The sequence below is a fragment of the Eurypyga helias genome, unplaced genomic scaffold (assembly GCF_000690775.1).
Source record: "Eurypyga helias isolate BGI_N326 unplaced genomic scaffold, ASM69077v1 scaffold12718, whole genome shotgun sequence".
In the NCBI taxonomy this organism is placed as follows: domain Eukaryota; kingdom Metazoa; phylum Chordata; class Aves; order Eurypygiformes; family Eurypygidae; genus Eurypyga; species Eurypyga helias.
This window is the reverse complement of record NW_010267600.1, coordinates 11,762-36,840: the sequence shown is the minus strand read 5'-3', so window position 1 is coordinate 36,840 and position 25,079 is coordinate 11,762. Positions and strand designations below refer to the sequence as shown.

Sequence of the window (25,079 nt, the reverse complement as noted above, 5' to 3'; positions counted from 1 at the left end):
GCTTTGCTTCCTATTTCTCAACCTCCTACCCCCAAGTGGCACAGGGAGTTGGGGAATGGGGGTTGTGGTCAGTCCATCACTCACTGTCTCTGCTGCTCCTTCCTCCTCAGGGGAGGATCCTCACACTCTGCCCCTGCTCCAGCATGTGGTCCCTCCCACAGGAGACAGTCCTCCACCAACTTGTCTGATGTGAGTCCTTCCCAGGGGCTGAAGTTCTGCAAGAACTTCTCCAATGTGGGTCCCTTCCGTGGGGCGCCGTCCTTCAGAAGCAACCTGTTCTAACATAAGCTTCGCACGGAGTCACAGCCTTGGGCACAGACACCTGCTCCAATGTGGCTCTCTGCTCCACCATAACTCTCCATGCTTCTAGCAGCTTCTCACAGGAGCCACCCCTGTAGCCCCTCCCCTGCTACCAGCACCCCAGCACACAAGCCCCACTCATCAGTTTTAGGTACAACTGCTGATTTCAGGAAGAATTCACCCTGCACATCACACCTCTCTGCAGCTCTGCCTTTGCCGGTTCTCCAGGGCCCCGTGTCACCGTGGCAGTGCAGTTCAACCTGGGGAGCTCAGATTGTGTCTGACTAGCAGAGTGCGGGCAGATGACAGGTAAGCAGGGTTTGGGAGCATGGAAAATCCTAGGTGTGTGTGGCTTCCTACGAGATACAGGGCAAATGGATGTCTGTCTACAGGCCGTGTATGCCACCAACCAATGGATTCAGTTCTAAACCTCCAGTATTTTCTGCCCCACAAAAAGCATTAATAACAGCAGAGTTGTCAAAATTTTTCTGCACTACAAGACTGCAGTAGAAATCCTAAAAATTCTCAATTTAAGTGTGACTCCTATGGTTACTGAGGGCACATGAATCAGTACAGAGATCAGCTCTCAGAATAAGTGACGTTCATGGATCAGGATGAAAGAAACACAAAAGACACTATTTAGAAAACAATTATTATTTATTTATCATCAGTACTGGGTCCTTGAAACAATAACAAACTGTTCAGCAACTTAAAAAAGGTCTTTTTGTATGCTTGTGTGTGTGTGAGAAAGTGAAGGCTGCTGATTTTCTCAAATGTTCTGACTGGGGTTTGGATAATGGGTGGAGCAATTACTACCTTCTACAGTCCTCATTGGTGAATTAGAGTTGCATGAAGCTTTTTAACAAGTTTTTATCTTGAGAACAAGTATAATCTGTGTTGGAATTGCTGCCCTGTGAATTCCAAGCTCAGGGCAAAAGTAGGGTAAAGGTAGATACAAAGTAGATGGCAAAACTATAGCAAAGAAACAAAATCGGGAGGAGCTGAAGATGGTTTAATTTTTTATTTTAAAGAAGGAATACCTGCAAATTTGCTGCTGCGAACTGAACAATAAAATTGTTTGGTTTAATAATTTCCCAGAAAAGAATCCTGTATTTGAGACATCCAGACTATCAAACAGGAGAAGAAGCAGCAGTCTGAAACCTATCTTACCTGGTTTATGAAAACAGGAATTATATTGCTAGAAGATGGACGAAAAAAACTTTCCAAACCATGAGGATAAGGATGCAACACATCTACACCTGTAATTCTGAATTAAAAAGAAAAATTGTTGAAAGATCACTATGCTCCAACTTACAAACCTCTGCATGTTATGGTATGATAATAATTTGGATGTGCTGGTGAGTCCTACATAAACTGAATGACTTTTTAATTGAATTTTAATTTTCAAAACAACAGATTGAAGAATAAACAAATTAAGAAAACTATTTTAAGTAACTGGGTGGGGATAGGAAATGAGGCAGTGAGAGACCTTTCAGGGAAAGGTGAAGGAAAGGCACAGGTGAAGGAAAACAGACTGGAAGTTGGAGTAATCTGAGGAGGCAGAGAAGAAACTGAAGAAGAAAGCCACCAGAAAGTAAAAAAGAGCATGGCAGTGATGAAGGAGATTCTCCGATCCAGAAATCTCTTGCTTGTTGTTCTCATTCCACTTCTGCTGCTTCCTTTGCCACTCTTATACCCCAGCAGTGTAAGTACATTTTCATTTTCTTTTTTAACAAAGCCTCTGAGTGCAGTAGGTGATCATGCTAGATAACTCTGCAGCATGAAAAAAGAAAGGGAAAGATCTAAATAAGCATAGGTCTTAGAAAAATAAATGACTTAAAATTGGAGGGTGGGAAGGTCACTGAGAATTCATCACAGTAAGAACCAGAGCTATCTTGAGTCATGTCACAAGCAGAGCTGAAGAACCAGGTGAAGCCAGTAAAGCACTGCAGAAAGGCAGAAATGCTGTCTCTCTTCTTTTTCTACAACAATGTGTATGTGGAAGGGGGAACAGAACAAACATATCTGTAAAATTTTCTTTAAGGAGAGCTCTTTTAAAAGGAATACTGTTAGTGTCTTTAGTAGTAAGTATGCATGGAAGGACTTGTGATTTAGGATAGCAATTTAAGTAAGGCAGAACTAAGACTCAGTGACAGACATGTCGGACCATTTTGGAGTTACTGAGTACCCCTTGGCCATGTGGTTAACTCCTCTCTATGCATGTCTCTGCAGTTGTAAACCATAAAATAACAATGTTTTCCTACATTATACAGATGGTGATATTTAACTTATCAAAATTTGCAATGTATTAAAAATTCTGCAGCTGGTGCTTCCATAGTCTTAGCCATATATCTAAATGGTCCAACAATTTCCATTCCTTCCCCTACCTTGCTAAAGATTAATTCTGCCTTCTAGTACTAGAGAATTTATGAATACTACCATTTTATTAAATAGAAATACAAAGGATTAGAGATTGCATGGCTGACTTAAAAAATAATACCGTAGTGTTTTGTTTGAAAAGAAAAACAGGATTCATAGAAAGGAAATGTTCCTACACCACTGAACTCTGTGTTGTATTTTGAACGCGTTTTCCTGTTCTGAACCTCAACGTGTATCTCAGCTGTCCTCTTATAGTAGTTTTCTATTTCCACTCTCTCGGGAATGAATAACAGACAATCGTGTTCTTCCTCAGAGAACAGCACGGCTCGCCATTTCACAGAGGCCTGTTTTTAAAAAAGGTTTAATCTCCCCTAATGTCACTGGAAGGGCTCTCTGACATGCCCATATGGCACTGTAATTGTCACATGCTCTATATTGCTTGAGAACCTCTCCTAAGAGACATGAGATTCACTGCACTAAAATTTGTCACTCATGTTTGTTCCCTACTGGATTCAGAGGCACAGGATGCAACAAGAAAACTCTTTAATACCCAAGGGAGTTGTAACAGCATCATATGGGTGCTGAAACAGAAGTTCACTGACAGGATTGCTGCAAGAATTGCTATTACTCAGTACAAGCTCCTCTATGCTATCACTCTGCACCTCATGGTGTTGCTTTACTGCAAAGTGATATGAAAAGCCATTGGATGATGTTTTACATCCACTTTATATATACATGAGGGTCTACAGATTGTGAATTGTAGCCATGAATCTGACCCAGAGTTGGACAAATGTTTATAATGCTATTCAGAAAACATCTACACCAAATAAACATAGTTGACAATGAGCTATTCAAGTGGTTTAGTGTAGTATTTACTTTGTTACAAACAATTGACTGTGATTACTTCTTAAACCTGAAGATTAAATTTGTTGCCTGCTTGCTTACTTATGTTTTCATTTATCAGAGAGTCATATTAGTTTTTTGTCTTTCTTATAGAGATCAGAATTACCAGGCAGTTTGTATTTGCATTTCTGCAGGGAGTCAGCTTGCAGATTCTTTGATACCAGCATAACTCTGGAAAAGTCAAAGGAGCACTACATGTGTAGTGGCAAGAGTGATCAAAGGGAGGACGAGGACTCAGAACTGTTTGTAGATTAGGCTAATGAGAATAATGTCCACAGCTTCTTTTCTATTATTTTGTGAGAAGAAATGTTTGGGCAAAAAAATAAACCCAAGAAAATTTACTTGAATTCTTCTTTCCTTTCCAAAGTTTATACCTGAACTCTGACTTGTACAGCCAGTTTGGGGCACACGTAAATGCATTTCAGGTCATGGCATGTACTGAAAACAACATTGTGTGCTTTACAAACTGTGGGTCTTTTTCATTCTGTCGTTATTTCCCTCATTGTTAACAGTGACATGGGAGAAATTTTGTCTCTGTTTTTTTTATCTTTACCCACTTTTTTTCAAAAAGGCTCCAGTGATACCATAAAACATGCCACATGAATTCAGTCAGTTGTGGGCAGGGTCTTCTATGACTGCAGGTCCTGCAGTGGCACTGAACCCAATCAAGGACATGTAGATGACTCCTCATAAGTCAGCAAGAGTTTCTGTAAGCTGTGAGACTTGCAGCATCAGGGGATGTTGACACCTTGAAATATGAATTCAGCGGAATGGGCTTTAAAGCACAGAACCTGCTCCAAACAGGCATGGATGGCATACTGTCATTCACCTTTGTTTTTATTTACCCAAGCCAAAGGGAGGGTGTTATAGTGTGATCCCATCAGCTCAAAGATGGTAGTCCAGAGGCTAGACTACCTGTTCTTTGCACAGTTTAACCACATACCTGCATGCAAGGTATACAATGCACACCCTAAAGTGGGCAAATCACCAACACAGAGTTTATTCTTCTTTTTAATCACTCCGAGATCCTCAGATGTGTTAGTTCCAAATATTTTATTCATGACCCTTATTTAAAAAGAAGTGGCATTTTTAACCACTTTCAGCTTCTTTTTCCTTTTTTCCCCTAAGGGACTGACTGAAGATAGATAGTAGTGCTTTCAAACCATCACATATTTTCCTATTCCCTGCTTCAAGTCCTAAAATGCCCTTGACAGTAATTTTCAGTTGTACCGCAAGAAATGAGAAGGGCGAAATAGTTAAAATTATACAGCCACTACTTCAGTCTAGTGCTTAGTAGCTCTGGTAACCATTAATTAAATATATAAATTCCGTTCAATTAAATAGAACAGATTAATATGGTTTCTCTTGGAAACGAGCTGTTTTAAAGCACTGAGAAAATAAACGGAGAAAGTTGCTAGATAAGCTGATTAAGTTTTTAGTGGAGATTATCAAATTTGGCTTTCCTAGTACTTGCTACCCAGTTTTATACCATTTAAAAATGTGCTTTATTTTTTGTTGTGTTTGTAAACAGTTTACAGCCTTGGTATTGGAAACACAGGGACACACTGCCCAACCCAGATAGGTTTTGAAAGAGATGCAACTTGCCTTTGTCCTATTCCATGTCAACTATCAATCTACTTTATTGCTACATACAGAGGAACAATAGAAAATTATTATCTACGCTCAAAGAAATTAAAGAGAAGTATATTTCTGGAATGACAAAATAGCTTTGAATCTGGCTAGGATGAAATTAATTTTATGAATTCTGGTGAAATATATCTCTTTGATCTTATGTCTGCACTGCTTCAAAATGAAAAATCAATGCTTTTTCAGTAAAAGGCATTTTTCTCCTCAGACAACTGCTACTGTCATACAGAGCCTGTGAAAACATAGCAGTTTGTTAGCAGAAAGTAATGAGTTAAAAAATAAAGAAAGTGTCAAATAGTCACTAGGTCACAAAAATGCCCTATGTTCTCCTCTGTGGATTATTAATCACGAAGTATAATGTAGTTAAAGGTGACTGAGCAGCAAGTTGGCTAATGTTTATGAGCCAATTCATCAGCTCTGTGACTCTTATCCATATTAGTTTTGTCTTCCTAGTAGATATTACTAAAAATGTCTAATGGCTGTCATGTCCTTTAAAAATTGTTTCTATTTTTATGTCAAAATTGCTTCTCTTTTTAAATTGAGTAATCACTTGAAGTTGTTACAAACTGAACACTGGCCCTTGCAGTTCCAAAAAGCATAGCAATTTTATTTCATAAAATGCATGTTTCATAATGCATGAATATTAAAAAAAAAAACAACCAAACTCTGATCTCATCCATACTAAGCCAACCTTCTCTAGCCTCTTATATTTTTTTCTTGGTAGCAGTGAAGCTACAAATGCAATACAATCTTTCATTGTAATATATTGCTGAAGGACCCGATCATAGAGGACTACAGAAACCTGTACTGGAGAGCTTAAAACCTAAACCACTCTTCTAGGAAAGTTAAGGAAGAGAAACAAATATGCACATTTTTCTGTGGTTCAGAGCACTTGTCCATCCGTAAAGGATCAATCCAGGCCTAAATTTCTCCAATAGCCTTTCAGATACTCTTCATATTTTTATACTAAAGTAATTGGACTTTATCTGATTCAAGGAAATTATTTTTCCTGATAAACTTACTTCAGTTATTTTGGTGGCCCTTACTTGAATCAGAACTGTTTAATGTCACCTTTTTCTGAAATAAGAGTCAGAGCAAGGTCTGGCAGCTAATATAGACACAAGCTTCTGAGTAATCTTGACTGCAATTTTTAAGCAAGTGAAAGAAATGTCACAGAATATTCTATCTTAACTTTTTCTCTGGACTGTATTCTGCCTGTTATTAACATATCCTGTACCAAAAAAAAGAGGAACAGCTGATTGTGGCTTTTTGTTAGGGGTGATGTAAAAATGACATGTATAAACATGAATTTAAATACAGGATATTGATTTATTCCATGCAACCGACATCCTTGTATGATCTTACTTTAGAATTTACAACCCTGTTCACAAAACTGATTTGCAAAAATATGAAGTGTAATACATGCTCATTGATTTGCACAAGGATCTATGGGAATTACTGTGTGACTTCTTGAAAGCTGCTTAACTGGGGAGTCATTCAGTCAGGAAAAAAAAAGTAATGAAATTATATTTGCCACATGCAAAAAGCATTTGTGAGTAGTGGGTTTTCTAAATGATAGCCAGTATGAGCTTTGAATCCATATGGCTTGGTAAGTTCATAGAGAATATCCAGTGAACAATGAAGAACAAGTAGATTCATAGCTGGTGCAAATCAGTGCAGACCTACTAGCTTCCACAAAATGGCCAGTTAGACCCAGGCTTCAGATTTGAGAAAAGGAAATGGAAAAACATTGTCCTGAGGGTAAATTCTGTAATTATTAGCAGGAAATATCCCCAGATTTTGAAGCATGACAAACTGGTCCTAAGGAGAACTCCACTGAATTCCACAAATAAATACATATCTGTCAAAAAAAAAAATGTCTGGAAAACTTCCACGGACTGGCTGTGTTTTCCTGTAAAAATATTCAGCAGATAGCACCTTTCTCCATCAAATACAAGTTCTCCATGGGTGCTCAGCACGATGCTGTCACGGCTGTCTCTACCAGAACCTTGGACAGCAGCACATTCGTTCGACTAACCATTAGCCTCTTGCCACTTAGCCCTTCAGGTCTGTGGTCTTCTGCCAAGGGTCTGCGGAAATTACCCGAGAAAACCAACTTACAAAACATGTGGGTTTGCACACTGTTTTAAAAAAGCAGTCTTACATTGTGGCTTTTCTGACAAATACTCTGAATCTTTATCTCTCCTATGACAAATGCGAACGATCTCATTTGACCCTGAAAACTATGGGTTCCTGTTCCTGTCTAATATTGGAGAGAAAGCTATGTAGAAGTACCAGATCCACAGTCCCAGTATGAGGATTGACAGTTCAATGTTTGGTTAATATTTCATTATGGAAATCAAGCAAATCTGTAAATGCACTTGGAACCATTATTTTGCTGTTTAGTAAGTTTATTCCAATGTTTTGCCTAACTTATTTGAGAAATCTTGCATTAGTGTCATCTTCTGGAACTGGCCTTTCAGATGGTATTCTAGATTTCATACCCAAACAACTGGTCCTTAGGATATCCTTGTGCAGTCTTTGTTCAGTTTTTTAAGTCCAGGTACCCGCAGTTTGGTGAGTCCTACAAACACGTTCACAAGGCTTCCACAGCAGCTGGTGGGGCAGTAACACGTAACCTCTGTGCTTTCTCCCTACAGGAAGCCTCATGTGCCTACGTGCTGATCGTGACGGCTGTATACTGGGTCTCTGAAGCAGTACCTCTCGGTGCAGCAGCCTTAGTTCCTGCTTTCCTATACCCACTTTTTGGAGTCATGAAGTCCAGTGAGGTCAGATCAGTGTGCAGTTTTTTATCATTCAATATTCTTAATCTCAATTATTTGAATGAAACTAATCTTAGTGGACTACCAAGACTAAGAGCTATGGGAGGAAGAAACATATATCATGTAACATGTAACTTGGGCCAGCCAGCAATTTTTTCTACTGAAGAAAAGTAGAAATGGATGGAGTCAAGCATGAACCAAGAGTTGTATGGCCTGTCTTATTCCTCCCAGTGGTGGAACAAGTGTGTAATATAATCTGGTACACTCCATATCAACATAGTTAAATATTTTCAGGACTTTTTTTTTCCTAATACAGAAGTAAAGCAGTTATGCATTTTCATTGCAGAATTCTGCAGCATATTGGAGAAGGAAAATTTAAGGCCAAACTGACAGAAATTCAGTGTAATATCATATTAAATGACAGTGAGACTACTGCAGAGGATGTATTATTTGCTTTAGGAACAGAAATATACGCCTATATTTTAAAATAAATCTGAATATGCCGCATTATTTCCAGTCTGCTGTTCTGCAGTGCCAAATAAACCCAGGGCTCTTGCTTAACAGTTTAAGCCACAAATAACTCACAGGAGCTTAAGAACATGAGCCAGTGTGTTGTATATATGTACATTTGTATTAATAAGAATATTAGTATTCACCTGGTTCTCCAAAATGACTGTGAAAGGAATAAAGGAAAACAACAGATTCTTTGTGCTGTTGGCTTGATGGATTCTTTTCATTCAGTTCAAGATTCTTTTTTTAACAAGGTAGTGGGAAAAGAAAGAAAGTTAATGAGAAAGAAAACAGTGGAATAAAGCCAAAAAAGTGATATTTAAAAGTTTTAGCACACAACTATGATGGCCAAGCCTATTTAGGTCACCATAGGTATTTGTTAATTAAATATAATTAAATAGTTTGCTGAAGCTTTCACAAAATAACATTAATGTAATTCTTATGAAGGAATGTCAGTAGAACTGAGGACAATGGAAAAAATACTGCTTCAAGTGATTTTAATTGTTTTAAAATGCTGGTGCCTACATTTTGTTACAGGAATTATTTTAAACTGAAGAAATAATGTTTTTGGAAAAATATTCCAGCAACAGCTTGGGAAGGCTTGCATGAGAAGGAAATGAAAAATTTAGCTAGACTCCAAGCATCTGTTTGTAACTTTAATTTTCTCCCATTTTGTTTGCTTTCATGAGAGACAGAGAGATGGAGGGGGAGAGAGAGAGAGAAGGGGTGAGGGAGAATGTATTGGTTTCCTTCATTTGTTATTTATACAGTCACTCACAGAACAACTTTTAATATCTCAGCAAGCTTCACATTCAAGAATGCTGGTTTGGAGGACCACATGTGGTCTCTGAACTTTTTGCTGAGCCAGTTGATGATTTTTGCATCCCCTTTAAATTAATGTTATTTTTTTAAAAACTTTGCCCTATTTTCCTGATACAATGGACATGGATTTCCATTGTGAAAAATTCTGACACTGGCTTTGTGGATCATTACAGTGATATCCCAACCTTTATTTATTGCACTCAGAGAGCGTGTTCCAAAGGACTTTTTTTCTGAAGCTGTAGGTTCCAGGGATGCCATATTTTGCTCAATAGTTTAACTAAAGACATAAGAGACAAAAAAAGATAGAGAACAACATCTCCAGAATGAAAAAGCAGATGAAATACATGAATAAGCTGCCTTCAGTGCAGAGGTTTCTCTGTGGCTGTTTCAATCTGTCCTAGCTGAGTATGACTAACTGCAGGCAGTGAACATCCTCCTCAAAGTAAAATTTCTCTTGATCTCTTCAAAGCTGAGAAACCTACTAACAAGTGGGTATAGAACCTTGTTATTTGTAAACATAACATGAAAGAGATTAAAGAGAACATTTTGACTTATGAATTCTTTATTTTCTCCAGCTCCCTGTCATTCTTTCTCTAGGGGAAAAAAACCATGGTACCATGTTTCTTCTCATTCAGCATACTCTCTGTGTAGGGTAGCTACTGCTTTTTTAACTGACTCTTTCACCCTTGCCCTTGATGCAGGTGGCTGCCGAATATTTCAAGAACACAACTTTGCTCCTCATGGGTGTGATCTGTGTGGCAGCTTCAGTAGAAAAATGGAATCTCCACAAGCGAATCGCCCTGCGCATGGTCATGATGGCTGGAGCAAAGCCGGGCATGTGAGTGAACCTTGGAATTCGGGGTAGTCTGAGGCTGACAGCAGCAGCTTCAGAGAGCAAATAACTGACTTTTCAACCCATGGGCAAAAACTAGCTTGGTTTTGGGGTCTTTTTCCTACCCACCTTTCAGAAATTGAAAGCTTATAAATTTTCTCATGCCCTTTCTGCCACCTCCTACTCTTTGACTTGTTGTCCCTTTGCTTTCTGTTTTGTTCTGATACTGGTTTTAGTCCCTATGTTCTGTCTTTGCCTGGTTTTCAGCATACACAAAAAGATGCTTAAATCCTGGGCATGCTGAAAATCGCTGTTTCTCATGTCACATGCTGATTTCCATACGGGGCAGCAAATCGCTTCCACTGATACGTTGTCTTACGACAGTTCTTGGCACAAGGCAGCGTTTTATCTGCTCACAGCACAATACTTGGGCATCCACAAGAAGAAAAAGACCCTGAGTAGTTATCAGTTGACTAATGAACACATTAAGCAAGGAGGCCTTTAGTATTTCTGCAAATGCCTTAAAAAGTTTTCACTGTGTTGTACTCCAGGTTGCTTCTTTGCTTTATGTGTTGCACCACGGTGCTCTCCATGTGGCTTTCCAACACATCCACCACGGCCATGGTGATGCCAATTGTGGAGGCAGTGCTCCAGGAACTAGTGAATGCTGAGGAGGAGGGTGATGTCATCAGTACTGCAGGCAACACCATTATTGAAGAAAACGAGCCAATAGGTATTTGTCAATATTGGCCACTCTTTTCTCATTTGTTTATCAGTGACCAGACTCATTGATACAGATTATTCAAATTCTGTCGAAGTCAGTGTTGTCTGACTTGTACTGCCAAACACGCTGGTTCATGCTGTTTCTTTTTGTACTGTGGCTATTTCTTTCAAACAAAAGAAAGTAAGTTTCAAGATGTGATGGGTGAATCAGAATTGGGAGACTATTTTGAATCAGGGCTTGTATTGGAGTTTGTGTCATTAACTCTTAGGTCATAGGTTTTTATAGGCTTGGAAGGAAAGTTCTGAGAAGAAAGTCAAAGAAATGTAGAAGAGGTCCAAAAGCATGCTTTGTGACAATCCAACGCTTGCCCATTCTACCCCTTCCCTTCCAGGCTGTCCAGGTCAGAGCAATTTCCACAGAAATATGTTTCCTGGAACAGTAAGAGCTTTAAGGTTTGTTTTTCTCATTCTTTCCCAGAAAGAAAGGATTTGAGAAGAAAAAGAGTCTCTCTTTCTTTCAATTCACACAGTCCAGACTTAAAATGATGTCATCTAGTTCCGTCTAAATTCTGGCATTTAAGTCTTTTGTCTCATAGGCATGATAATCATTTAATTGCCAGAGGTATGCCATCAGAACAATATGACACAGTAAAAGGCTGCATAAAGGTCACAGAGTACCTGAGAGGGTTGTATAAGATTTTATTTTCAGTAGCTTCTCCAGGTTCAGTGGTGTGGCCTAGGGGCTCAGCTCAGTTCTTACCGCAAGGGCTGCTTTCTCTTCCTTCGTTGCAGGTCTCAGTGAAAAGCATGGCCAGCCATCACTGGAGCTTATCTTCATCAATGAGGAGTAAGAATGAACCCTGTACATCATGACTGGACATTTGAGCCCTACACAGGTTGCAATGACATGAACCCAGGAGTAGGGCCAGGAAGGCCAAGCAGATGTTTACAAGTGAATGTTTTAGATGTGATGGGAAAGGAAGGCTTATTAATGTAAGGATTAATGTAATTGTCTGGATCCCACTAAAGCTTGCCAGGATTTATTTATTTATTTTATAGCACTATGGCCATCTTAGAGAGAAGGAAAATGTTCCTCAGGGTTTGAAAGATCTTCTTCTGAAGTCTGTGTTTGTGCTGTATGAGAGAGTTCTGTCCACAGATTTTTATTTCTGTTCCCCAAAATGAACAGTGATGGAAAGGATCCAAGCATAGTATGGAGTGACCACAGGACATATCCTGAGGGAAAAAACTTAGAGGATTCCTGAGGAAATTCTTATGTGTCCAGAGCATTTAAGAGAGAGATGAAAGTGGGGGAGAGGAGGAAGAACCAACAAAAACCACCCCTCCTCCTCCCCCAAAAATTGTAAAATAGTTCTTCTGATATAGACAGAGTTCTTCAGAGGTTTGAAACACTACAGTTTTAACCAGGTTTCTACTTGGGGTAAAATCTAGTAAGGTGAAAAGGGCAAATCAAGGAAAAGACTAATTTCTTTTTCTAATTATCAAATTAATCAGCATTTCAAGATACACAGGAGAATATACAAAGTAATTGTCCTAAAACTATGTTATAGTATAAATACCAAGGAGCATCTTCTTACAACGTGTGAGAATAAATTGCACAATCCCTTCTTGAGCTCCTTCTATTTTGTTCACAAGAGTTCAAAATAAGAGAGAAACATGTTCTTGTTACACCTTAAAAAAATTTACTTTAAAACAAACATTATATTTCAAACAGCACATGTTGATGACTTTAAGTTACCTTGCAAGATCTAAATAGTTTTCTCATTCATCTAGAGACTAATAAATTCTCCAATATTCCCTCTATTGTTATCTCTTTTTATCCCAGCCATATTTTCTGTGTGGTATAGAATGAAAAATTTGGTCTGGCATTGTGCCATTAATCCCTTTAAGCCCTGTTTAAGAGTATGTGTGGAATATTTCATAACAGAACTATTATTAAAAAAGTATTACTTGAAAAAGAGCTTGAAATTTGGTGGGGAAAGAAAAGTAGCATATCTTCCAGAATTAGATCAGCTTTCAATGTCAAAGTAAAAGTTGAGTGGATTGTTTGCACAGTTCACTGCCACACAGGACAGACTTTAGCGAAGGCTTTAATGGGGTACAGGTAGGTGCTCAGAAACAGCATTGGAGAGATTGGCAGAGGAAGAACTTGAGGAGAACAAGACAGCGGTAGCGCTGGATTGCTCGGTGATTGACTCTACTGTGAATGGAGTCCACTCCTAGAATGGACTATATACTACCCAGAATACATATCTTTTTCTTGCATGGAGGTGAAACTCCATTGCTACACAGCTAGAGAGAGCGAGCTGTGAAACATAATGATGACCCAAGATACCACATAAGAACTACTAATAAATGGTATTCTTCACCATTTCAGTAGGCACTAGTTCACCTGCAGATGTTGCCCCTCCTACCCATGATATGTGCCTTTTGAGGGAGCTGGGTGCACAGGCATTTTTAAAGTATATTTTCCTTTCTTTGTTTTTAGTGCTACTACTACTGACTTCAGCTCCTTGGTGCATTCAAAGGTATTGTCATAGGTAGTATCTTCTGAGCTACACTGTCTCCGAACAGGAACCATCAGAACACCACCCACATAGCTCTGCCACCAAGTGCCATCTTCTTTATTTCAAACGAGTAGTCATTGTCATTGGAGACTACGTATCACAGAATAACCTGCTTTGTATTAACCTATCAGCCTGCTTGCACAAATCTAGCTGGGGAACACTAGCCCTGTAGTGTCTGTTGTACTTATTGCTGGATATCCTGGGATCTAGTTAGCAAACTACCAATTCCATACAGTTTCTAGAAAGTTCATATATGATTATTTTATTGTCAAGGCATTGCCAGCTTCTGCAGCTGACACACCTCAATTACTAGAACAACTTACACATATCAAAAAGTCATAGCCTCTAGCAAGGGATCTGTTAGAGCCTGCCACATGGCAGAGGGGGAAGACCTATAATCTGAATTTTAAGATCATTTCAAATTAAAATCTGATTATGGCGCTTTTTTTTTTTTTTTTTTTCCAAAAGCCCACTACCCATGACTTTTACAAATCATCTTCAGTTCTAATCTAGTGCCCCTAGGAACAGAAGAAAGGCTAATTCAGAGACACTTGCCTCCCTACAGAGTATGAATGGTGTGCACATGATAGCCAACCCTATTGGAACGATGAATTCCAAAAGCAATGGGCAGCACCTACCTCAGGTAAGGAGACGTTACACCCAGGGGGTGAGGGAAATGGCAGATGTGAACACCACCTGCTCACCACTGTTTCATATTTGTTCCTTGTAAACTGTATTACAAGGAATCCTTCTCCATCACTTTACAGCAATCGTGTCTTGACCCTTTGCTAGTTCTTGCCTCCATTTAGACTGCCCCAGAACTGCTATTTTCAGAAGAACCTACAGCATGACAGATTTTACCACATAAAACCAAATCCAAATGAATAAATTTAACAAATCTATCTGAACCACTTGCTGCCTTTTTGCTGATCTTAAATTACAGCCTTGGGTTGCATGTATAGTGCCTTGAAATGCTGTACCTTTTCTCCAGTGCAAAAACTTTATTTAGCAACATGGAGCCTTTCCTGTCATTGCTAAGAAAGCTTCTTTTGGAGCAATATTTTCATGTATCTTTTTCTTCCATACTCCCATTGCCCAGCCTGTTTCATGCCATTTATGAGACACCTAGCATTTCAATTCTGAGCCAGTATAAGTGCAAAATGTCCACCAAGCATTTGTCTGGTGGCTGCTCATAAGCTTCAAGGATTACAGATTCCTACTGCTGCAGTGCTGGCATCCTGCCCCTGCAGCCCACAAGGGCTTTTGGTACCCAGCTGAGATTCCAGTAAGAACTGGAGCTTGCCCAAACCATAGCCAGAAGTCCAATTACTGTTTGTCCTACATTTCTGCCACAGACCAGGCAATTTCAGGCCCCTAAACAGGCTTCTAGTTGTGATCTCAGCTAATCTCTGTGAAGAAAGAACTGCCCCCTCTTACAGAAACCTGTTGTTCCTCTGGGACCAGTAGTACCATGGCATTAGAGCAAGTCGAGCTGCTGTTCTGATCACCTGCTCTCTGGTGAATGTATCCCCTCACAGGCTCAGATATTAGTCCTACCTCCTAAGCCCTCGGAACTGGACCTGAGCACTAAATACCGCTATCAGACCAGACATGACCACATGGTCTGCAAATGCCTTTCACTGAGTATCTCCTATGCGGCAACCATTGGAGGACTGACAACCATCATAGGGACATCCACTAGTCTCATATTCCTAGAGCACTTCAACAAGTAAGTGATATCGTGGTTGTGTGAGAATGGTGGTTGGGTCATTATCATCTCTGTGGCTTTCCCCATGGCTTATTTACTACCTCAAGGAACTCTTTTAAGACAGTCTCTCTGAAAGCAATTTTGTTTCCTCCTCTAATGTTATTACTAATAGTTAATGGTTGAAAGAGGAAGCTTAAGACAATACATGTTCATGTCTTTCTCCCATGCAAAATAAAAGTTCCTTAGCATGTGATAACATTTAAGTTTCTTCAGCAACCTCTCATTTTGATTTTACAAACTGATTATCATGAGGGCAGCAGGCACCCTGGAAAAGTAAATACAAAGTCTGTGAAGATATAACAAAGAAGATAAATAGAAATATTCACAAAAGACAAAATGTCATAAAATCAGCTTTGAGGTGTTCTATGGGTTCTTAGAAAACAAGTTCTTCTGGTGAACCTAGAGGCATCATTACTTAGGCTGCACAATATGTAGTGCAAAAATAAATACACTTAGAAATGTGGCCTTATGCCTATGCTTCAGGGAAGATGTGAAGCAGCCCTGTAATCATGTAATTATTTCCTTTATCATATATATCCAGGGCTCTCAAAGACATGAATGTTACCTGTCAGAAAACTGGTGGGACTTTTCCTCATGCACAAATATGCATCCAAGCTCAGACCTGATTCTGATCATGAACTGATGTCACTGCTGCCATGGTATCCTTCATATCTCTCTCTGAAATAGTGGTAGGAAACAAAACTAAATTCAGAAGCCATCCTTAGCCCAAAGATTTGGATTTTATAGAATTTTCAAAGATCTTGCTGTTACGACACTTCCACCAAATGCACATATCGGGCATCTTTGTCAGAGCCAGGCAGACTATAGTGATTATTTGTGTGGTCCACGATAATACATACAGAGAGTTTCTGTGTGAAATCATTCTTAAGTATGCTCACACCAAAAAGAGCTTTAGCAATAACAACAGGTAATTCTATAGGTTTTTGAAACTGCTTAGACAATCCAGACCATCTGGTCTTAAAGGTGTGAAGTGCTATATGGGTCATCATATGGTCAGGCATGGTCAATGATTGACATCTTTTGGCAAGTGGTTCACCAGGCACATATAATGCAGCTATCACAAATACATACTGATGCAATTGTTCTACCATGCCTTGGCAGATACATTCATATCTATGTGCATCTCTGCATATTGGAGGTGTCTGTACTTTTACTGTTCTAACTTCTTGTGCACTCTTTTACCTTTACAGTCACTACCCAAATGCTGAAGTGGTGAATTTTGGAACCTGGTTTTTGTTCAGTTTCCCCATCTCCCTCATCATGCTGGTCCTGACTTGGTTCTGGATGCACTGGCTCTTTCTGGGTTGCAAGTGAGTGCAGGTTGTTCAAGATGAATGGATTACGAAAGCAGGGCATCTGTGGCTCCTTTAGAACATGTCTCATAAAGGTATTTCCAGTTGCAAATGATGAAAAGTAAGTGAAAACTTCCTTCTTGCCAGAACAATTACCAGAAGAAATTTTATTGCTTAGCTGTGCTGCACAGGCAGCAGTCTGCAGTCCTGCTGCTTGAGAGTGAAGTGCCTAGGTATTGCTGATGGAAATCCTCACTGTGCATTCAACTGCTTTTTTGACCCTCATAACTGTGAGAATCCCATTGTGAACCAAAAATCTTATTAAAAGCCCTTTTGGAAAAGTACAGCTGAAAAGATGCATAGAAAAATAACTGCAGGTGAACAAGTTACTATTCAGATCTGCCCCCAGATCAATGAAATTAATGTAAAACCACTTAAACAGACTCCATATGTATTTCCCTTTGAAGTGGAAACGACTCACAGCCTAAGAGACAAATAACTTTTGATATCCATAAGTCCCTTAGCCTCAAAATAAAAACAAGGCTTAGTCTCCTAGTTCATTTGTACCACGTATTCTCTTTGCAGAGGCACTCAGCAAAGTTAATGAAAATTGACTAAATGTGTGCATTTAGAGTGGATTAGTTAATCTGCATTAAATTGTGATTCAGACACATTTACTCAGAATTAAAGAGGCCTTAATTTGATTTAGTTTACTCTTAAAAGTAAGACAAACTGACATCACTAATTTATTTCACGTAAGACAACGAATAAAATTATAATGACTTCTGCTTGCTGCTGACCTTCACTGGATTTGAAGAGGTAATTTGGAGGTGAATAGCTCTATGTCCTTCTCTCATTCAGTCTCCTGAGCCTTGTCTTGTAGTTCCAAATTAAAAGGCTAAAGCAAGTCCTTTATTTTTTTTTAATCTTGAGAGGAAACAGGCCCTAACATGACCCTCAATTACTTTTTTTTTTATTTTAATAAATTGAAATTCCACAATGCATCCAAGACCTCCTGCTGATTAATGTTGTTCTAAATAATACCAAAGACTGAAGCATAATTGACTTTTTGAGAAGTACTGGTTGATTCCAAGCATCCTTAATCTCTGACTCCTGTTAAATGCAGTTCTTTAAAGAATATATTATGTTCGGAGCTTGGCTACAACGCTCTGCCTTCACATCCCCTAAGCCTAGAAACACTTGTAACATGCTGAAACAGCTGCATGATGCCTGTGCATAAATGTTGACTGAATTCCTGTAATGTTTATGTCCTTTTCCTAGGAAGCCCAGTGTCATCAATCTGTTCTTACTTTACCCAGCTGGAACATGGCTAGACTAGTTCCAAGGGGACGGATAAGGGACCCACCAAACGATTTTTGCCAGCAAAGCAGAGACAAGGGTAGAATCGTTACTATGCTGGCCGTTATAAACCACATAGCTCTTCTCTTCCAGAAGCTGTATTACTGCTAGTGGATTTTACTGAAGTCTAATTGCAAGATTTGCAAGGAAATTTAAATATTTACAGGTGCAGGGCAGTACTAAGTGTGCTAAAACCAAGTGTCACATAGGTGTCCATTTGCAAGTGAAATTAAAAGCCTGTTTAAGACTTTCTGCTAACCAGACAGGGCCTGTCTACATCTTGAGCTACAGATTCCTTTGAGAATCTGGCCTTAACCAGCTGTGTGGAGGGAGACAGTGGTGCACTCTTGGGCCAGTGCTATGGCATGGGTCTCTAGTGGGGTACCAAATGACACAACAAAATAGCAGGAACCTTAGGACGCGGACATTGTGCTCCCTTTGTACTTGTGTCACTGAAGCCCCTGCTGCTGCTGCAACCTATTTCAGACTGGCTTAGCTGCAGGGGTTTCTCAACCCACCCCACACACTGCTTTGTGACAGACAGTACAGCTGGAGCAGAAAAGCAGAGATCTGTGCCTCAAAGCACAGCAAAGTGATGCTACTGCAAAAAAGAAAAGGAAAAAAAGTGAACTTCCAGGTATATTCATTTCAATTAGGAACTTCCAGGCTTTGTTATACTATGAAGGCAATCTGCATAATTTAAGGACTTCACCTAATTTTAGGTTTAAATATATTCAGCTATGAAAAGTGCTTGTGCTTGTAGGTCCCTGGCAGAAATACAGACATTTTTCACCATGACAAAACACTGGGCTTATTGCCTTGGCCTCTGCGGCAGAAGCAATTTGGTGCTACACTGATGGTACTTGGTTCAGAATCTGCTACTTCTAGTAAAAGCAGATAGGTCATGAAAGCTATTAGGATCCTCAGCACAGCATTTCCCCCGTTACTTTCTGTGAATCCAGAATATTCAATTCAAATCTGGGCTCAAAAGCCAGACTGGGCCCCATATGTGCTGGACATCCCTCATCCAAGTGGAAAGCATACAGTCCCCCCATTAACAAGTCTGTTGATAGGTGGCCTTTGTCACAGTCTTTCCATGGAATGATAGAAATTAGCCTTTGGAGGTTTTTGGCACCAGAGAAATCTGGCCAATGGCAGCTGTTTGAGGAAGCCTATACAAATGGAGCAGAGCCACAGCTCGGGATGGCACAGTGATGCTAGTCAGTGTTAGTCAGAGCACCCTGGGGACCCTCCTGCTGCATCTAGTGTTGTGTCTCCGAAGACCTGGAAACTAGACTATGCAAAGATCACATGCAACAATTCCTCTTCCCATTGCCATCAGGTGTTGCCTCAGTCAAATCTTCTCCCAACAAGCCCTGGTAATGGGAATTCTCAGTTTGCCTCATTGTTTTGATTTTTTTGACTTCCCCCCCCAACTTGATGCGCTTGTCTAATTTTACTGTGTTATCTACCTCAGTTTTAAGGAGACCTGTTCTGTGAGCAAGAAGAAGAAGACCAAACGGGAAGAAATGTCAGAAAGAAGAATTCAAGAAGAATATAAAAAGCTGGGAAATGTTAGGTGAAACACACCTGCCTTCCTTAGTAATTTGCCTCGCTCAGCAGGACCATCCTCTCCTATTGCCCTCCATGGCACCCTTGGCTCACTGTTCTTAAACTGTCATCTCTTTCTTTTCCTTTCCAGGACAGAAGTAGAACTAAACGGGAAGAAATGTCAGAAAGAAGAATTCAAGAAGAATATAAAAAGCTGGGAAATGTTAGGTGAAACACACCTGCCTTCCTTAGTAATTTGCCTCGCTCAGCAGGACCATCCTCTCCTATTGCCCTCCATGGCACCCTTGGCTCACTGTTCTTAAACTGTCATCTCTTTCTTTTCCTTTCCAGGACAGGAGTAGAACTAAATGCAAAACCAAAGTAAAATCAAAGACTTTCTTGCAAACATGTCTTTATTTACTCCTTTATTTATTTCTAAAGAATAAGGAAAGGAGAGATCCAGGTTTATACTAGAGTCCAAAGGTCATATGAACTAAGGTCTGGCCCTGATTTGCACTAAGTCTTTAAAGGAACCCCCTTCCCAATTCAGGCACATACCGATTTTGGTAGATAGAAGCTCACAGTAAGCAAAGCTCCCATTCTGTGAGATGTCCAGCCCTCCAAGCTGCCATTAGTCTTTATTCATGCCGGCAAGAAATCTCTCTTGAAAAGATTATTTTGCAAGATTTTCATTTTCAAAAGATCAGATAATAATGCAAATATAAACCAAGCATTTATAAATATTTTCCTTTGGGTCTTGGGCATGAATGATTGAATTGCAAATACAGACGGATTCTTTTAGTCTATTTTTTACTGAATTTAGTTGGTTCTCAGCTGGGAACCCAAGGTAGAATTCTTTAATTCAGACTACTTTTCCTTTCCATTTTCTGTATTTTTTAATCTTTTTTTATGGAACCAATTTCTGCTTTCTTCTTCTTAAATTTGCTTTCAGATAGAACTTGCGTTTAATTCCTAGAATACTTTTTTTTTCTGCTTTGATTTTTAGCTATCCCGAGATGGTGACTGGATTTTTCTTCATTCTGATGACCTTGCTTTGGTTTACTCGTGAGCCTGGCTTTGTACCAGGATGGTCATCTTTTTTTGAGAAGTAAGTGCAATTCCCTAAACAACTGCAGAGGAATATGCATATCAAAGAATGTGATTTGAACTTAAATTTTCTTTACATTTCTACTGCCTAAGGTTATTTTAATTTTTCATTCTAATTTTGACAGAAAGCCAATTTACAATATTGGGCTTTCTTGAGGCTCTGTGGACTTTGGCACTACTCAAAATACTTTTTCAGGATGAATTTTAAACATTTAAATTAAAATCAATCTACAGTTCATTGCTAAAGGATCACTCCTATTTGGATTTTCCCCAGAATGTGTTTACTGTCTCTTGCTTCCAGTAAACACACTATCTTTCTGTACTTTCAAGTGAACAGATTTGTAAACCAGAAAGGATTTATTTTTTTTCACTGGAATGTTAGATTGAAGTTGGCTACCAGTATCAGTTTAATAAACAGAAAAAAAAAAAAAAATCCAACCTCAAATCTGTAGCCTTCGTATGCAGATAGATTTTTCTATTCAACTGTTAGGTAAGCTATCAGATGTGGAAATACTTCACCCACAACCACTTGCTTGGAGCCATGTACCCTGTTTGAAAATGTTTCTGTTAGTGTGTTCTTATGATAATCCCACTGTTTTTTTCCTAGGAAAGGTTACCGAACTGATGCCACTGTCTCTGTATTTCTTGGGTTTCTCCTTTTCCTCATTCCAGCAAAAAAGCCATGTTTTGGAAAAAAGGAAAAAGGTAAGGAGGGTGCAGCAAGAAAGAGATTGGCACATTTTCCAAGACCTTTAATGACATTTTTCTGTTCTCTCTAAACTTTCCAAGAAGATATTTTTATTGTGGGAGGTCAATATGCTGTATTTTCTTAGGCCAGTCTAACCAGGGAAATAGGCTACACACTGCTTCTTCACCTCTCCCACATATAGTTCTCAAGAAAACTCACACGGATATTTTATTATTCCTACTAGTATGAAAAATGTGAAGATCTCTTCAAAAAGGCCAGTGCAATATTGGTCACACACTTGCTTTATTTTTACATAGGTGATGATGATGAAAAATCAACAGAAATTAACACACCGGATTCCATCATTACCTGGAAGGACTTCCAGAAGACCATGCCCTGGGAGATTGTAGTGTTGGTTGGAGGAGGTTATGCCTTAGCGGCTGGATGCAAGGTGCTGATTTAAATTTTATCCTCCTTCCTAAAAATATTATAAACCTGAACTTTTATCCCTTTGTATGCTCCCCAGTTTGGATACTGTGGATACTTTCAAGTTTGTCCATAACCTAGCCCTTAACTCCCTGCACTCAATGGAGAGCTATCTAGTAACAAAACGACGGTTAGGACTCAAATCAGTTGTGTAGACATGGGCATCTACTGCCATTTCATGCTTCAGAATATACAGTTATTCCCGTAAGGCTGGCAGACATGATACAGGAACTGATGGACACCTCACCCTGTCTCAACTAGCAGCTAACCAGAGAGGGAAGATCTCAGATACCACTGGATTTTGCCCTGTTTAGGCAACTGAGCCAAGCTCCTAGCACTGGTCGGACAAATCATGCTTCAGTCTCTGCTGACTGTATCTACACTCAGTATAATTTGTGAATACACACCTAGCTGTCTTATAGACTCCTACATGTAGACAACTAGATGAATACATTGCAATCAGTTCACATGCTGAAGAAAGAGGGAAGATCAGCTGTAGTGACAGCCAAATCTATTTCTTTGTTACTGGGCACAATTTATTAGGCACTGCATTGAAATCCAGTTGACTGAACAAAAGGAAATGCAGAAAGCAATGACCTAAACTTTGTTTATTTCCTCGTGGGGTTCTCTGCTGTAAAGAGAAGAATCTGTTTTACAAATATACCAAGTATTTAGTCATTCTTGTGCTTCTGTCCTTTCCCCAGACCTCTGGCCTCTCCACATGGATTGGACGCCAAATGCTCTCCCTGAGCAGCCTTCCCTACTGGGCTGTAACTCTGCTGGCCTGCATTTTGGTGTCCTTAGTAACAGAGTTTGTTAGCAATCCAGCAACCATAACCATCTTTCTGCCTATTTTATGCAGCATGGTGAGTAAAAACAATGACATTTTCAGTCTGTTTTTTCCTGACTGGCTTGTGGGAATGTTTCAGGATGTCAGACACTATGTTTGCATGAAACTCAGCCTCAGTTCCCAAGCTACTGTTCTGCAGTCTTGGGTTTAAGTAAAATAATGATCTTGGGCAGCCAAAAGCATATTTTAGCACCAAGAAATTTATTCAGTATCTCTCAGACAAAGTGAAAGCATAGCTCCTGCGCTGAGGGATTCATAGTCTAAGTACAAGAAAAGGTGGCGATGCAATCAACAAGATAGACAAAGTCCACATAAAGATTGAGATACTCTTATTACTTTTATTTTAAATGTGTTTTTCACTAGTTAGGAATCACTCACTCACTACTTATGAGTTCAGATTTATCTCTGCTCCATTCAGAAGGAGACTCTCAACAGAAATTTAGAGCAGTAATCTATTTTCAGTAGTCTGAACTGCCATCTTCAGGCAGTCTCTCTTTTCTGACTGTAAAAGTAATGTGGAGACGCTTCCCTCTCCAAAATGAAGTCAGCCTTGTGGATACCCTTCCCTTTTCCGCTGACATAAAATTACACCATAGCAATGTAAACAAAAATGCAAAATTTCACCATCGCTGAAGGCTGCCGTGAAGAACAATTCTGTAGACTACTGTAAAGAGTATTCCATCATCACTGCCTTCTCACCAGCAATTGAAAAAAGTAAGTTTTTCATCTCAGCCTGTTGTGACTTTTCTTGAATAAAGACTAAAGTGATAGCCAGTGTTAAGATCTAGAAGACAACACAGAATGACATGCAGAATAAGTGGGAGAAAGAGCAAAGTTGGCCTAACAGCAGCAATCTCTACCCTCCACCAGAGTGAAATGTCTCAAGAGAAATCCCTGGAGCACGACCAACTACAAATTATAACCTGACTCTACCCTCAAAAAAACCCAAACCAAACCAAAAAATAACAACCAAAAAAGACTTCCACACTTCAGTTTAGAAACTAAGGAGCTGAGATTCACAGAATCTTATCTTCACATAAAGCAGAGGGACGTTTCATCCCAATTGTGAGGAATGGCTTTTGTTGGTTAAGTGAAACACCTCTCCCTCTCTCCTTCCAGTCAGAAACCCTGCTTATCAACCCTTTATACACCCTGATTCCTGTCACCATGTGTATCTCATTTGCGGTGATGCTGCCAGTGGGTAATCCTCCAAATGCCATTGTCTTCAGTTATGGGCACTGCCAGATTAAAGATATGGTGAGTCTTGCGATCAGGTATATCCTGCCATCTTTCATGCAGCTTCACCACCTTTTCCCCACATCCAGCAGCCAGTAATAATGATGATGATATTGGTGCTAATATACAGGCATATTGTTCTGCGTTGCTGTTATGTGACGGAGCTGTCATGTTAAGAACATCCACACATCTGCTGTAGGATATCTACATTTCTCATCTTTATTTTTTATGAATGTAATGGTCTAAAGAGGTATGTAAGAACAGGAGTACGACAACCTTTGCATTGATCTGTTCAGACAAGCACAGGAGAGTATGAGAAATTAGATTTATTGCATAGCTCCACAGTAAGTCATGTAGTTATCACCTTGTTATTTGTGGTATAAGACCCCATTCTGATGATGTGATTGAGACGTTCATGGGACAAACTAAGCAATTTTGTCAATGAGCTGCATCAACCTATGATTATCACTCCTGAATAATCCCACAATGTATACCTTAATACATAACACTTGTGCTTTTATTTGCCCTAGAAATCAGTATATGTAATTTATCACTACCTATATAAATCAGTATACATACACCCTACTGCCTTCTTTTTTCCATGTTAACGGTTTTTGATCAAGTTGTCATTGATTGTGCTCTGAGATGTATTTTGGTTTTGTAGGTGAAAGCTGGCTTGGGTGTAAACCTAATTGGCCTGGCTGTTGTCATGGTGGCAATCAACACTTGGGGAATTAGGCTCTTCCAGCTGAATACTTTTCCAGAATGGGCAGTGGTCGGCAATGTCACTAGCCAAACATAATCTCCAATGGAAAAAAAAAAAAAAGGAAAGAAAAAAATGGAAGACCAAAGTGAGCTGGGACAAAATACTAAACCTACATTGCACATATGAAAGAAAGGAGAAAACCTGTGTATACACAGAAGCAGGATCCATAGTAAAACCATGAAGAAGATCTCCAGGGAGGAGTTCTGTCTAAGCTTTTCAGTTCTGAAAATCAGCATGAGTTAGAAGGAGACAATAGATTTGCTCTGTTGTTGCCTTCCTTATGATACTATAACTCTGAAAAACACCTCTCCTCCAAAATCTCTGCCTATGTCTTTTTCATGCCCTAGAACAATTAAGTAGGACTTGTAAAACAGGGGATATAGGACTCCAATAGCAGAAGACAAGTATACATACACTGGTGTACTCAGTAGCAGGATATTCAGTCCTACCATTGACTCCAACAGTGAA

The 25,079-nt window shown here is 39.5% G+C and overlaps 1 protein-coding gene across 1 annotated transcript; it reads left to right on the top strand.

The window, feature by feature from the left end:
- The first annotated feature begins 1,906 nt into the window (after positions 1 to 1,906).
- Positions 1,907 to 24,647, top strand: SLC13A4 (solute carrier family 13 (sodium/sulfate symporter), member 4). Its single transcript, XM_010157481.1, has 16 exons — positions 1,907 to 2,005; positions 7,890 to 8,018; positions 10,046 to 10,182; positions 10,728 to 10,909; positions 11,692 to 11,746; positions 13,409 to 13,448; positions 14,053 to 14,130; positions 15,026 to 15,216; positions 16,467 to 16,586; positions 19,405 to 19,506; positions 20,485 to 20,586; positions 21,193 to 21,290; positions 21,591 to 21,724; positions 22,464 to 22,625; positions 23,729 to 23,866; positions 24,510 to 24,647. Exons 1-16 carry the CDS (start codon positions 1,907 to 1,909, stop codon positions 24,645 to 24,647), a joined length of 1,905 nt encoding a protein of 634 aa, XP_010155783.1.
- The last annotated feature ends 432 nt before the right edge of the window (positions 24,648 to 25,079 follow it).